Source organism: Galendromus occidentalis, unplaced genomic scaffold, assembly GCF_000255335.2.
Source record: "Galendromus occidentalis unplaced genomic scaffold, Mocc_1.1 scf7180000077427, whole genome shotgun sequence".
NCBI lineage: Eukaryota > Metazoa > Arthropoda > Arachnida > Mesostigmata > Phytoseiidae > Galendromus > Galendromus occidentalis.
Genome location: NW_003805415.1, coordinates 1 through 14,664, shown reverse-complemented (window position 1 = coordinate 14,664; position 14,664 = coordinate 1). Strand labels below are relative to the sequence as shown.

General features: G+C 51.7%; 4 protein-coding genes across 4 annotated transcripts; 1 reads left to right on the top strand and 3 right to left on the bottom strand.

The window, feature by feature from the left end:
• Positions 1-4,206: 4,206 nt before the first annotated feature.
• On the bottom strand, positions 4,207-6,493 carry LOC100902212 (DEAD-box ATP-dependent RNA helicase 20). The gene is made up of 2 exons (XM_018639248.1): positions 5,949-6,493; positions 4,207-5,860 (listed from the first exon to the last, which is right to left on the bottom strand). Exons 1-2 carry the CDS (start codon positions 6,474-6,476, stop codon positions 4,346-4,348), a joined length of 2,043 nt encoding a protein of 680 aa, XP_018494764.1. The 5' UTR covers positions 6,477-6,493; the 3' UTR covers positions 4,207-4,345.
• Positions 6,494-7,281: 788 nt separating this feature from the next.
• LOC108864169 (UPF0449 protein C19orf25 homolog) lies at positions 7,282-8,477 on the bottom strand. Its single transcript, XM_018639250.1, has 2 exons — positions 7,773-8,477; positions 7,282-7,631 (listed from the first exon to the last, which is right to left on the bottom strand). Exons 1-2 carry the CDS (start codon positions 8,028-8,030, stop codon positions 7,536-7,538), a joined length of 354 nt encoding a protein of 117 aa, XP_018494766.1. The 5' UTR covers positions 8,031-8,477; the 3' UTR covers positions 7,282-7,535.
• Positions 8,478-10,061: 1,584 nt separating this feature from the next.
• LOC100909120 (uncharacterized) lies at positions 10,062-10,777 on the top strand. The gene is made up of 2 exons (XM_003742530.2): positions 10,062-10,247; positions 10,385-10,777. The coding sequence occupies exons 1-2, from the start codon at positions 10,063-10,065 to the stop codon at positions 10,626-10,628; spliced, it is 429 nt and encodes a 142-aa protein (XP_003742578.1). The 5' UTR covers position 10,062; the 3' UTR covers positions 10,629-10,777.
• Positions 10,778-13,215: 2,438 nt separating this feature from the next.
• LOC108864162 (leucine-rich repeat extensin-like protein 3) lies at positions 13,216-14,286 on the bottom strand. Its single transcript, XM_029111256.1, has 2 exons — positions 14,139-14,286; positions 13,216-14,066 (listed from the first exon to the last, which is right to left on the bottom strand). The coding sequence occupies exons 1-2, from the start codon at positions 14,284-14,286 to the stop codon at positions 13,216-13,218; spliced, it is 999 nt and encodes a 332-aa protein (XP_028967089.1).
• Between the last annotated feature and the right edge of the window lie 378 nt (positions 14,287-14,664).

Genomic DNA, 14,664 nt, shown 5'->3' with positions numbered 1-14,664 from the left:
AGCCATTACGAACATCATCCGGACAGACTAAAGCTCCCAACGGTCAGAGCCACTCGAAATCAAGTAGAACTCATGTCACCGAATTCGGGTTTCCGGGCTCACGTCCTCCTGTTGAATCTTGCTCAGTCCTCGTTCATGCTCTCTTTCGTTAATTGATCATAAGAAACGGACTTCTGCACCCGTCTATACCAGACCATCATCGCATCGGTCTCGTCCCGGATTTACCTACTATATTATTCCCCAATTGGTTCCCCAAACTCACACTTCTTCGGAAAGAGGTTGAAGGGGTTCGAAAATGCTCCATCAGACGTCTTGAGTTCAGATGCGGGGCCGATCCGGATGCCTCTCACTAGCCGCCGATGTCAGAGCTCTCGGCATACCGTGTCCTCTCTGCTCCAAAACAGCTCACAGACGTACGAATGTCCTTGATAAACTGTTCGCGACTTGCACAAACAATCTCCGACGCAGTGAGACAGTCCAACCTCGTTTCATCGCACTCACCAACACAATTAACTTGCTCTTCGCTTGGCGAATCTCTGGCCGACCGCGAAAATCCGCACATATGTACCTTTTCAGATTGTCTCTCACGCTTAGAGACCCCTCGTTACGTCATAATATAGGAGTTAATCATTCGTTGATCATCATGACCCTACGAAGATGATTATTCTCGGGAGCCTCGGCGTTCGCTCGATCCTCTCTTTCATGAGCGCATTCCATTGCTGCACCTTGGGTCTCAATCGGGGCGATCCAGTTATGATGAGGAGGAGCAGCAGGATTCGAGAGAACTCAATTAGCGTCTCGAGACGCGATGCCTGGCGAGCACTCGGGCTATGAATGGGGCTCTGGAATTTCGATATCCCCGCAGAGCCTGAGTCGAATGAGTTTCTCGCTGGCAGAAATATAATACTTGCTCAGGGAGCAAATGGAGTAGACGTTTTGCTCATCGGTACTGCGGGTGGAAAGGAAGGAGTCTCCGTAGGGAGAGGCCGAACTGCGGAAAGAACCTTCACAGAAGTCGGCTCATCTCTGCATGAATTAGGTAAGCCATGGATTGAGTATGACAGCATTTCTCCCAGGGACCGAATCACGCGAAACGTCATGTGAGTGCCAGGTCCAGCCTCGTGGGTCCCTCGTTCACAGATCAGGTGATGTCCCTTATTTCTCGGCCTCATCGGTGAGCACACGACTGATTGAGTTCTCGTTCTGGGTGTTCACAGATCGAGTTGTCAATTTCCTCGGCTTCCGTTGATCAGAGCACTCCTTGAAGCCGGGCGCTCATCAGCCCAAGAGTCCTCTCTCTTTCCGTGCGAGAATTCGAGAATCATTACGCTCGCCATTTGCTGATGCTCGCTCGGGCCCAGAAGAGCGAGAGACCCATTCCCATTGATACAATTTCTACACCGATGTTGGGAGCTGCGACTCCAAAGGGAACATGATGATGATTCCCCGATGCAGAGCTACTAACTAGCGTTTTGCGCCTGTGCGTAATATGTACAGAGTCGAGGCTTTCGGCAAAGACTCTCTTCGGTCAACCCGAGTAAAGCCGACGGGTTCGGTGTCCGATCTACGCTTGAATCTCGAATGCAGACTCCTCGCTTCACCGAGCTCCTCGAGTGGATTGAGAATACGACCCCCGCCACCTCAGCTGAACCGCTGACTGAGGCACTGCTAGCATTACAGGTATCGCGGCGCGACATGGATTCAAAATGGAATCGCGGAGAAAAGGCCGCGATTGTGGAAAATTAGGAAATTTGGGCGAGACGGAACCCCGGTAGCATCTGATGTCGCACTTGCCGCCGGCATCGATACCGCGAACAGAAAAACGGTCTTCAACGGTATCCCGTCCCCGGTGTTGTCGATTCTGGTTATGGTGGAGGCGGTGGACCCGCTTGCCGTCATTGTCGGAGCGGCCGAATTTCGCTTCGCAGGCAGTCAGACAGACAGATGTGGGAGAATAGGAATAATGAGAAGAAGCAATCGGAGACAGTGAAACAGCCTGAGCTCCAGCATCCGAGACAGAATTGGAGCAGAAATCGAAGACAACAGGGAAAAGCGCAAAGACAGCGACAGAAAGCGCCCGAGCCCGTTCCCCGATCGATCGACCGACCGACCGAACCAACGATTCGTCCATCGATCGATCGATGGGTCGATGGATGAGTGAAAAGACGGACCGACGAGTGGTTAGACCGACAGACGAACAGAGGTAGCGACAGACAGACGAATCACTCGCTGTTTTTTTCATTTGATTGATCCGAGATTGGTCCAACATTGGAATGTTCCTTCATCATAAGAAGTTTGCAAGCGATCCACGACGGATCCAACAGAAGATCGAGCGTCAAAGAGCTGTCAGCGGCTGCTTGCAACAAGAGCCGCCATGAACATCAGAGAGTTGACGGAAATTGCGCACATGAACCCGTTGCATGTTTCGCCGGTCCAGGGAACGAGCATGGAAAAGAGGCATCGATAGCCGCTTCTGGATATCGGCCGGAGTTGATACCGAACGCTATCAAAAGCAAACATTCCTAAAACTCTCGGACGATCCCCAAGCAACGGCTTCCCGTTGGATGAAGTTTGCATAAGCCCGGAAGGTGATGAGCTTCGAATGCGAAACGAGCCTTCAATCCCAGATGTCACGGCGAACGCGGTGACGGCCGAAAAAAATCCTGCTTTCAGGCTGACGATCACCCAGTTCTGTCAATCTGAAAACGTGCAGACAACGAACATGTAGAAAGACGAGTTGTAGAACCACTGTGGAAGTCGTATGACCTGCCGCCAGCTTTGACAGAGCGTAAGTATGTTGTTGTGCCAAGGGTGCCATCAAGGTGGTCATAAAGGAAAGCAGACAAGCGGATCCGGGCTCCTGATTCAGAATAATTCTTTCTGGTTGCGACTCATCGGAAAATGGTTTCCCGTTGTCTTTCATCGAGATATGGTGATTGTTCCGAAAGAGGCCCACTCACGCGACCCTCCGAATTCCACCGTGAGCGTACGTTACGACTTCACGACTCACAATTCACAATCAGCCAGCCAGCCAACCAACCAACCAACCAGTCAGTCAGTCAATATGACGTCCCCCGGCCGAGCAAGCAGTCGAGCGATCAATCAATCGGCCCATCGAAATGAGGATGCTTATTAATGACGCCTGTCTTGGATGCAGAAAATGATTTCGACTTATTCGAGTTCTGCGACATTCCCTCATGCGATCAACGGTCTGAGGAGAGGAAAAAATGCAAGTGCATCGTTGCGATCGCGTATTAGCTTCCGGCTTCCAAGAATGCTCGGAACTCTCCAGCGTAAACCGGTCTGGACGTTTTCTGCTCTTCTACGGTGTCGCCACCGTGGTCGAGGTGATATCTATACCTATGCATCCATTCCCGGACCATTAAAAACAAAAGTCAACAGACAGATGTCCATCCCGAGAATCTGCGCTGCAGAAGCTTCTTCCTGGACGCCTCATTGGTGCTACTGAAGCTCGCCATCGCGATTTTCTTCTGTCGATTCCGGAAAACGATAACACACGGCATATCTCCAACGGACGCTAGTTAGCACACGCGATCCAGTTTGCGTCATGCTGTCCGTCATTCTCCGATCTGGGTGAACTGGACGCCAGAAGGAAGCTCTCGTTGCGCTTCTTCCACAGCTGACTTTCTTCTCCGATTGCATAGGTGGCATTGATTGTCATCGATCCATCTCGAGCCCCCAATGACGGGCGAAGATCCCGCTTGATCGGTTGGGATTCCGAAATTCGCTATTCGATTCGAGCTCGCAAACATAATTTGGGGGGATATCTCATCTCCTGCGAAATGTCTGCATGCTGCTACCTATAGCCGAGGAAGTCTCAAGATATTTTTGTCGTCACTTTGCCAACATGGGAACACAGATCGACAGTTATTGTTCGGGTGGGTCCATGAATTCGATGGAAGTAGCCATGAGCAACAATCGATTGGATTCCCTCGGTTCATTGTACCCCCCCCCCCTCGAATGGGGCACGACGTCGAATATTGAGTCACCGGGCAAGTCCACAACCTCGGCCGACCCTCCGATTAGAGCGAGCCCGATCGATTGATTGAGTGAGATGAAGATAGATGAGAACGGTCGCCGGAATCATAGAATCAAGAATCTTACTTATTTCCGGTGCCCGAGCCAAGTCTTCTGATTCATACGATACCGTCTGCAGTTCGAGAAAAGAGAGAACATTGGGCTCTATTCCGGATCTCGATGCCAAAATGTCCGATCAGTACATTTTGTCATCTTCGTATATCATTTATTGACGCGTATTTCCGAGTCGACCGCGGAATGGCGCTTAATGCTCGGGACTTCTATCGAAACCATACTCGACTAAAGTTCACAAGTTCCTCAGCCATTCTGGGATTTGCTGTTTAGCGTTTCCGAGGATCTTCACAAGCTCTGGCCCAAACCTTCTATCAGCAGCGGTCATTAACGTATAGCTGCTTCCAAAGGCATTGGCCCGACCCGTTCGACCAACTCTGTGAACGTACTCTTCGATATTTTGCGGAAAATCGAAATTCACCACAACTGTGATTTCAGGCACATCGAGACCCCTCGAGGCGACGTCGGTAGCGACGAGGATCCTCGACTTCCCGGTCCTGAGGTGTCGGAGCGCGGCTTCGCGCTCTCGTTGATCGCGATCTCCGTGGATAGACTCCGCATTGATGCCACTTTGCTGCAATTTTCTGGCGACCCCGTCGGTTGTCAGCTTCCTCCCACAAAACACAATCGCTCTGTCGGTCGGTTTGAGACTCTTCATCAGGTTCAGCAGGATCGGAAATTTTTCGTCAGAGCGAACCATTCGGAACCGCTGAGTCACTGTCAACGCGGAACTCAGATCGAGGGATCCAATGATCACCTGCACCGGATCCTGAAGATATTTCGCCGACAGCTTCCGAACGTTCGGCGGCCATGTCGCACTGGTCATCACTGTCTGTCGGTTCGAGGTCATGTAATCGAGTATCTGGCGAATCTGAGGCTCGAAACCCATGTCCAGCATCCGATCGGCCTCGTCCAGAACCAGATAGCTGACCTTCCTCAAGGAGACAGCCATCATCTCGACGAGGTCGTTGAGACGACCGGGAGTCGCGATGACGATTTCCGGGTTTTTGCGCAGCTGGCTCATCTGATCACCGCGACAAGCTCCTCCGTAACAACAGGCCGAATTGATATTGCGATAAGTATATTTCCGAGACTCATCGTAAATCTGAATCGCAAGCTCCCTCGTCGGTGACAAGACGAGCACCGTGGGTCCTTCGTACCTTTTCGAGACCGTGGGTGCTTGGCCTCGGATGTGAATGAAGGCCGGGAGCAAGAACGCCAGAGTTTTCCCGGTTCCGGTCTGAGCGATGCCGACCATGTCGCGACCACTCAATAGAATCGGCCACGATTGGCATTGTATAGGGGATGGCTTCTCGAACTTCGCAAGCAGCTGTTTCATAATTTCCGGGTACTCGCCGAATGCGTGTTCAAACCGCATAATAGGCTTGGGAATTTCAGCAGCCAGAGGCTGCTTGCTGAGAGATCTGACGTTGATATCCATGTTCTCTTTACGGAATGCTGAAACCTGTTCTCTAGTCAGAGCCGTGATTTCCGGATGCTCTTTGTAGAAGTTCTTCACCAAAACACCTTCGATCACGGGGGAGTCCTGACTTTCAACTCGAATCGGAGCGTTCCATCCATCCAGTGCTGATGAAAATTTGGCGCCCTGGGTTGGGAGGGAGCCAGTTCTTGCATCCGGTTTCTCCGGGGACTTGGGGAAAGTTTCTTCGATTTTCGGCAGCAGAGTAGCAACCAAGTCGTTCAGCAGCTTCCGGGCCATGATTCGAGTGACCAAATCCGGGTTTCCGATCTGGAATTGAAGAACTCGGAGATGGAAATGGTTCGAGGGAATGAGCCGATATGAACACGTGGTCTGAATCACTAAAAGCGGCTCTCACCCTCACTAGCGCTCGATTCCTCTCGAGTACGACCTGGAAAGTACACTGACTTTTCGCGGCCAGTTCCGCTGCTCTCTCGCTCACTTCTTTCGCGATCGATAGGGGTACCTCCACTAAAGATTCGATTACAGCTTGCTTACGATTAGGAGCCGCCGTTGGGGAACTCGATTGCACTATGGGGTTAGGAGCCGCACCACCGGCGGAACTAGGTGACGCGAAAGCAGTCACCGGATTGAGTGCTGGAGCTTGCTCTCGAGCTATCGCTTGTCGGGGTACGTTCGTTCCTGGCTGTGTCGGAGTACGAAGAGGACTCACGATGCTCGGGGCTGGGAACGGACGCGCTGATAGTGGAGCCGCTGCTCGTGGAGGGAGAGCCAGAGTCGGAGTTCGTGGCTGGACACGATTCCCGATAACAGAGAGTACGGCGGATCGAGGGATGGGAGGCTGAGCTCCCGGGGGCAAGATCGGCGCCGCATTGGTAGATGTCGGCTGACCGTTTCGAGATTTGAGGATAAAATCCTCGACCATTCGCTTCGCGGCCTCACAATGGGCAAGGTCGGGACCGTTTATCTGAAACAAGGCGATCTAGACAGAACCCCGAGACACCAGCGGATAAAGACAGGGATACCGCGAGTGGATAAGCCCGAGCTTTTCGCTCCAAAATATCGATCTCTGGGAATGACGCATGAGAAAACAATCAAGCCCAACTCACGAACCTCTAAAATAGCGCCCTTGCTGTTCCGAAGGAGACCGAGAGAACAACTCGAATTCTCTTCGAACGCCCGAAGTTGCTGACCAGCTACGCCTCTCACATGGTTCACGACATTCAGAGGGATTTCGATCTTCAACAAAACCATCTCGATTCCTTCGAAGCGAAAAACCGCGGCACGAAAAACGAAAAATGCACGCTTGCGGAAAAATATGTACACCAGTTTTGCGCGGTGTCACTCAGGCGGCCGTTGAGATCGGAAGCGCGGAAGTCCGACGAAACGGGAGCGCTTATTTGAAAGTTGTTTTTGTTCCAACTCAACACACGCGCGACACATTGGCGGTGTGCGGTGTGCGCCTCGAGCAGCATAGGCGCATAGCCGATGAGGACGACGTGAAACCGAAAGAAACTTGAGTTACGCGGGATAATGTTACAGGCCCCTCCCCGGAACGACGGATCAGCCATGCAGGAAAGTGTCGCCCCGATTCATTCAGAACCCAATCTTGGAAATCGTTCGAGTTCTCGCAGTCGGTGAAGGAGGAGACCCACTTCCGCGTTGATTATTATCTGTCTACGAGTCCCCTCAGCTGCGAGAATTCTCGAAGGAGATGAAAGATGAGCGCGTTTTCCTCAACGTGATAGAATTTATTCACTAGGGTTCAACATGGCTCGAGGTATTTTCCCAGACCGACTTCGGAGTAAGGTCGGCGTTCGAAGCGACTTGTCTAGCTCAGGTTTGTCAGAGTGTAGTACTTTGGCTCTATCAGCGGTGCTGACTGTGGAGAGGGACTCGATTGGGACGATTCGTCCGTGAGTACATCAGGGATCAGGCGGTAGTGACGTTTGAGGGTCGCAGAAATCGTCGCAAGGCTCGGAGTTCAAGGCAATTGCTGGAGAGATCTCTTCACTCGTTCCATCTCTGTGTCTAACTCCTGACGCATACTCTGCAGCTGGTCTGTCTTCTTCTGTAGTACCTGGAATGCATTGAGAGAAAAAGATACTCATGAGTAACACGAAGAAGAATTCTCGGAGTGGTTGTTCGTCTGGTTCGAATCGTTCACATGAATGTTTTCGGATATCCTGGAACTTGGGCGGCATGGGGTAGAGAAACTCACCTCAGCGAAACCAGCGACTCGATCATTCATCTCGATGAATTGCTTCACTTTTTGGTAGCACTCTTCGGGTTCCTGATCCTCTTTTGATTGGTTTCCCCGATCGGGAGGAAGACCCGGCGACGCGGAGAATGAGATGCAATCCGGTTGCAACGAGAACACGACGTCCGCAGGGGAACAAGCCAAATCTTCCTCGATCTGCTCGAAAGGTGGCGGCTGAGGCCGAGAAGGCAGTGCGGTTTTTCGTCTGAACAGCTCCATCAATGGAGCGTCGCGCAGCAAAAACGTGGAGCTGCGACCACTCGTCAGGATAGGTTCACCACCCTCCTACTCGGCTTCGACCCCATCGGGACAATCTCTGAGAAATTCCATCGATTCCCAGCTCACGATGATTCTTTCTGCTTCTATCTGTAGAGCTCCTTCCGCCGGCCTGATCAAGGGGTTTCTGAAGCGCGACCCGAGTCCTAGAGACGTGAAGCGATGGATATGTGCGCAGCGAGTCTGCAGTCTCCTATTTATGTTTTCGGTTGCAACGACACATGTAATTGTATGAGGGAACAGCTCCCAAGCAGAAGCGATCAGGCCGCCCTAGGCGAAACGCGCGTCGGTCGCCCGCCGCATCCTGAACCGCTTCCAGGCACGAAAAAAAACCGAGAACTGAACGATGCTGCGTGTAATTCCCGGCTTTCTGGTCCACTCTGCTCCTCCTGCCACACAGAGTACCACCGAACAGCTGTGTTTCGAAATTCCGCCCTGCTCGCCCTGCTTGTCAGTAGCTTCAGTCGGAATATTTCGAAAATCGCCCGCGAACGAGACATGCGTCCCTTCCAAGCCGAGAGACGGAGGAACTTTGTTGAGAAGTAAATGAAATGATGCTCCCACGTCAGGATGATGGAAGAATGGAAAAGTGAATGGAGTCGGTGAATTGCATCATTCTAGCCGGTCCGGATCGTATCAGATAGCCCGAGCCTCATGCCCGACTTCGGCGGTCGAAGAACGGCTGGTTTGGCTGAAGTACTACCTGGGTATGCCTGAAGCGCTTCCTCTCACAGTTATGATGTCGAGAGGTTCTGCTTCTTGACGATCTTCGGTCTAGAGGCGTCTTTCCCCATGGGGGATGCGCCTTAACCTTAATTTGGTGAGGTACTGGATGCGACGAAATCAGCCCATTGCATTGAGACGCCCAAGATCCAGAGGAGCGAGCGCTGACCGGAGGAATCATCCCTCTTGGGCCGGAGTCCCTTAATCCAGAGGAGCAGATCTGAGGAAGACTTCGACGAGGTGCCCGGACTGATCAATGCAGACATCGATTTAAGATGCATGACAGATTCGTCTTTCAGATTCATGACATCATAAGCCGCGGGTCTGTCAAAAGTGGGTGGATCGCTTCCTCTTTACCGCGCGCTGAACAAATCAGTGTCCCCAATCTACGTCTTATGGTCACCCCGGATCAGGCAGATTGAGAATGTGGGAGATCGATGTAGTCGGAACGACTTGTAGGAGATATGAGATCCACGGATAATTATGAGACCAAAGCAGAAGTGCATGTCGCTCCGTGGGAGTCTGTCGGGTCCACATTGAAAGCTCTCCGGAGGAGCTCGGTCGAGCAGTCCTCTCGGTGTCTCCTGGCGATTGTGAACGAAAGAGCCGCTACGGAGCTGAACATATCCAATGGAGCTGGGGGGGTCTAGCGCTGGGCTCTAGAGATGTTCTCGAAAGAACTGTCGACATGGCAGTCGATTCGTCCTTGCGCAGATCAGCATCCTTCGAGTAGGTGGAGCAGAATTATATCATGCTCTCGGATCGATCGGATAAGTGGTTACGCTTCGAGATGATTGGAGCCTTCAATATCGGCACGATTTCCCGCGCCTATCCATACACGTTCAGCTGAATATAGGGCCGCATTTTGGCAGAATATACAGATGAGCCACGCGATTGCCCTCTATGTCCCGTACGACTTCACGTCGCCGGGAACTGTCGCACTCTACCGATGAGACGCTATTTATTCTTCGAAGTCTCGGTGATCGCGCGAATCTGCTCGAGATGCGTCGAGATCACTTCCCGCGTCACCCGCCGCGGACGATGCACATAAATAAATGTCCCATGACTGACAGGTGCGTCGGGCATTGTGGATAGGAGGTAGGCGTGATTCCGTGATGAAAGTTGCGTTCGCGATGAACTCTCTCTGAATGTTTACATCTCGAGCACTGTGCGCGTTCGGAACGCGCGATGTTCCTATCTAAAACTCATGAATCGAGCACACAACAAAATCAGGCGATCCTTTCCGTCGACCATGGGTGCGTTCATTGGATGGGCAGCTTTCGCCATCAAGCGCAGGAAGAACGACAGCCGAATTTTTGAAGAGTTAGAAACTACTACTCGTTTCCTCGACAACAACTGTCAATCCGTCAACGCCGAGAGAAGGAGCCAAGAAGCAGTGACACGGATGCTGAAGGAGCAGCTTTGCACTCTCCGCAAGTAAGTCACAGTTTCCGCTGCGAAATGGAACGAGACCGCTGGAGCTGAGCTCTCGCTCGCGGGAGTCCCTTCCGTAGTGCCCCTGCCAGTACTATGTGTATATGGACAGATGGAACTTATTGTCATCTGAGTTACAGAACGATGGCGGCCCATAGTGAATTCATCACCGTCCTTCGAGAACACGACAAGGTTTTGCTGAAGAAATACGAAGAAGCGAAGCGCGAACTGAAACGCCTCGACAGCAAGAGAGTCCGCGTGGAGAAACACTATCGAGCGTCTCGCCAGCGTCTCAACGATCTCATCGTGGACATGGAGGACGAGAAACGGAAAAACGGCAGCCGACCTCAACGAGACAACTCCTGGCTAACACAGACACTGTAGTTTCTCCTTCAGGGTGTATTCACGACGGATAGCGCGCACCTGATTCTATCTCCTCGAGATGACTTCGGCCACTGATGCAGCTCTCTGACCCTCTCACCCACACGGGGACGGGAGAGCTGAAGGCTAGTTGTATCAGTCCAGCTGTATGGCTCAGCGCAGAAGGTGTCGAACGAAGACCTTTAACTTGTGATTCTGCGGAATGATTCATTACCAGTGGGGGAGGATCCTGACGCTAGCTAGACATGCTTCATATCCTATCCTTACCCATGCTTGGAATTGGGCGTCGAATGAAGTCTTTTCTTGTTCGATCAGAAGAAAGTGGAGAGTTTTCGTTACCGATATTAGACATAATGTTCCGAATCGAGAGGAAACATCGATGATCACAGAGCTCGGGATGTGTTCAGATCCTCATCGTCGCCCATCGAATGCAGGAATTGCCTCATTGTCTGTGCTACTGATGTGGTTCCTATTCTCTTCCCTCGACGCATGGGCCATCCGGCGGTGGAAAATCAAAAGCCGGGTTGTGATCCTGTGATGATGCGGTACCTTACCGACGGTTTATTTGAGCGACGTACATCTTTTCGTCGCGAATATGCGACATTTGATCGGAATTGACATCGATGCTTATCATAAATATGTCAAGTTCAAGTTTTCCTAATGGCATCGACGGCCGACCTACAACCCCATGCTGAACAAATTCATACCTTTGGGTTTTTCTGAAAAGTCTAGAGGTACCTCGAATGCGATGCAAGGCATTGGCTTCTAATGCCGTCTCGATGTTCTCGTCATGTCACTCCCCTCAACTCGTTCCCAGACGCTTCGATGATGATTATGATACACTTCACTCGAGCGAGCTAAACTCAATGTTGCGTCCGAGCTCGCCATTAGTTGCTCCCGAAAGCCGTTCGCAATGCATCACATTTCTCTCGCAACGCGACGACGGGGAAAAAAGCGTCTCAGAACAATTGTCGACAGCGAAAATTCTCAAGTTCTACTCGACTTCGCGTCCGACTCTGGTGACAATCGTTCTCCGCTATGAATTGTACATTGGAGGTCGAGAAGTACAAAGTTTAAATTACCACTTCTTCCTACCTAACGAATTAAAGTGTATGTTCGTTGTCGGTGGTTGTCGATCCGACTTTCCCGCGAAGGCACGACCTTGGTTGTCTAAAGATGGGACTCTTCTCCGCTATGATCACCAGTTGCTGAGTTTCAGTACGTTTCCGAAGGTTTCTCTGTTCGACCTGCAATTATTAGGAGGTTTCAATCCATTGGTATGCGTAATTCACCGTGTCATTTGCTGAATATACGTAGTATTATCAAAAAGCGAAATCATAATAATTGTGGGCAGAATGTCCAGCGCGGGTGCGTGCTCAGCTCAAATTATTCAAGAGGCGCGCAATCTCCTCCCATATTTCGAGGTGGATGCCTGAGCGACGAAAAACCGGCAAACGGTAAGGATCTCGACTGGCTGCAACTTTAAGAAGCCCAGCTGACCATTGTCGGATAATCGAGCAGAAGATCTCTAATGGAGCTATTCGATCCCTACTCCGGAGGCGAATGTCCGACAATGGACGTTCGCGCCACTCGGTCACTAATGATCCGACTCGAATGGAACTCCTGACAGGTGGACATCGATAGAATTCTCTAGAGCTCATCCCGTCTAAATAACCTCAATGGATGGAATAATTTTGAGGTCTCCGTGACGTCATGAGAGACACGGGTCCTTGATATGAGTTATTCTGTTACACACTGAAGTTTCGCATGATTGATGATGACTCATTGATGCGAGCGAGAGAACGAGGACTAGAGAGGCGGAGAAACCAATTCCACGCCGATGATCATGCGATGACCGAATCGACGATGGAGCACGGCGAATCGCCGTGCCGGGTCCAGAGCGAAATAAGCTCGACATCCGCTGAATGGCTGAAAGTAACCCAATTAGAAACTCAACGAGCCCGGAGATAATTAGCGGAGTTACTCTGAACACGGAGCAAATGACGACCCGGGCATCATTTGCACCTCCAGCCAGGACGCCGAACGACACGAAACGCGGACGGGGAACCGATCGCTATTAACAGTTCGGCGGACGTGGACAACAGCGTGTTAGAAACCATTGAACACCGTGGACAACGTTCAGATGATCCTTCCGGAACCCCGAAAACATGCGGAAACAAAATTTATAGCAAGGCGGGGGCAGTTCGGGCTCATGGAGATCGAATCGGGAGAAGTCACGAGTCACACACACCGAAACGGGGAGCACCGGGACAAACCTTCCTCTTCGTCATCGTCGGAGAGCCGCCGGACGTTCTTGTGGTTACATCCAACATTTTCGAACGAAGACACGCAGCGGATATAACGATCGACAGGAATTCCGGATGAAGTGAAAGTTGAACAAAGAACAATGCCAAAGCATTCCACCCTATGTTAGTACGAGCCGTGCACTCAGCATTCCAAACTTTCCCTTGCCATGCGTGGTAGCGGGAACGAGCATGCATCCAGACGCTTGATCGGCCCTTACCGTCGCTGATCGACCGTCTGGAGAGCTAGATAGGTGGTGAATGATCACAATCAAGAGTGGGTGTACCTATTCGAGGAAATTCCCAAAGTCGACGAAGTTCCGGAAACGATTGTTCTTCACACCGGTGTCGAGCCGATTCCTACTCAACGAATCTTCTTTCGACGGGAACTGACCGCCGTGGAATATGAGGAAACTGTTGCGAGGAACTCGCTCTGGGTCCAGATCGTCCCCTTTCCGCCGGATCACTTGTCCCGCCTTCTTCTGTTTATCGAAGTCGAGTATCGAAATTCGCTCGTCGTTGAAACGGAATATTTTCGGGTAACCGTCGAAACTGCCCCGAACAAAATCGTATTTCGGGAACGGCTGATTGATCGGTCTGTCGGCCAGCTGTAGATTCGGCGGCGGTGGCAAAGCCAGAGGGTAGACCTGTCGCGGCGGCTCCGGCTGTATCAGGGAGGGTCTTTGCGGAACGTCCGCGGGAACTGGTGGCGGCGGAGGTGGGGGCGGGGGAGGATTCAGGGGAAGCCTCGGCGGAGAATGACTCAGAGGGGCCGCGGGAGGGAGTTCAATGGGAGCCAGAGGCACGGGATCTTCGATGATCTGTGGTGTCGGAAGCGGTAGACGCGGTGGGAGCGGTTGGCGAGGTTTTGGCGGCTCCTGGGGTGGAGGTATACCCCGGTTGTCGAAGTTGAACAGTTTTGGTAGCTGAGGTATCAATTGAAAAAGGGCATCGGGACTATCCTTGAAGTTCAGCGGCACGGCACTCGGACTGAAGACTCCGCGGTATTCGATGTGGTTCGGGCCCACATTGGTGAAGAAGAAAAAGGCTTGAGGCGAGCCTTGAAAGGGATTATCCTGGAGGAATGCGATGCGCTTGTTGAAATTAGGCGAGGTTTTGTTGTTCGATTCCTTGTTGGCTCCGTTGTCGATGAAATTGGTATTCGAAGGTTGATCTTTGTTGATGTTTTTGTTAACTTCGAATCGGTTACTGTTTTTGAGGTTGGTGATCATCGAATGGCTGTTCGGTTTGAAAGCTGTCGCACTATCCTCTTTCGGACTGAAGAACTTCCCTGTTGAGCCTCGTTTTCGTCCGGGTGTTTTCGGTGAGTTCGTCTTGTCCTGCCTCAACGATCTCATCGTGGACATGGAGGACGAGAAACGGAAAAACGGCAGCCGACCTCAACGAGACAACTCCTGGCTAACACAGACACTGTAGTTTCTCCTTCAGGGTGTATTCACGACGGATAGCGCGCACCTGATTCTATCTCCTCGAGATGACTTCGGCCACTGATGCAGCTCTCTGACCCTCTCACCCACACGGGGACGGGAGAGCTGAAGGCTAGTTGTATCAGTCCAGCTGTATGGCTCAGCGCAGAAGGTGTCGAACGAAGACCTTTAACTTGTGATTCTGCGGAATGATTCATTACCATGGGGGAGGATCCTGACGCTAGCTAGACATGCTTCATATCCTATCCTTACCCATGCTTGGAATTGGGCGTCGAATGAAGTCTTTTC

Excerpts from the sequence above, each read along its gene's own strand:
- LOC100902212 (XM_018639248.1), bottom strand. The coding sequence starts at position 6,476 with ATGGTCGAGGATTTTATCCTCAAATCTCGAAACGGTCAGCCGACATCT. Across the intron at positions 5,861-5,948 it reads GGAATCGAGCGCTAGTGAGG|ATCGGAAACCCGGATTTGGT; the intron begins GTGAGAGCCGCT and ends CTTCAATTCCAG.
- LOC108864169 (XM_018639250.1), bottom strand. The coding sequence starts at position 8,030 with ATGGAGCTGTTCAGACGAAAAACCGCACTGCCTTCTCGGCCTCAGCCG. Across the intron at positions 7,632-7,772 it reads GAGTCGCTGGTTTCGCTGAG|GTACTACAGAAGAAGACAGA; the intron begins GTGAGTTTCTCT and ends AATGCATTCCAG.
- LOC100909120 (XM_003742530.2), top strand. The coding sequence starts at position 10,063 with ATGGGTGCGTTCATTGGATGGGCAGCTTTCGCCATCAAGCGCAGGAAG. Across the intron at positions 10,248-10,384 it reads CAGCTTTGCACTCTCCGCAA|AACGATGGCGGCCCATAGTG; the intron begins GTAAGTCACAGT and ends TCTGAGTTACAG.
- LOC108864162 (XM_029111256.1), bottom strand. The coding sequence starts at position 14,286 with ATGAGATCGTTGAGGCAGGACAAGACGAACTCACCGAAAACACCCGGA. Across the intron at positions 14,067-14,138 it reads GATCACCAACCTCAAAAACA|CCAACAAGGAATCGAACAAC; the intron begins GTAACCGATTCG and ends TCGACAACGGAG.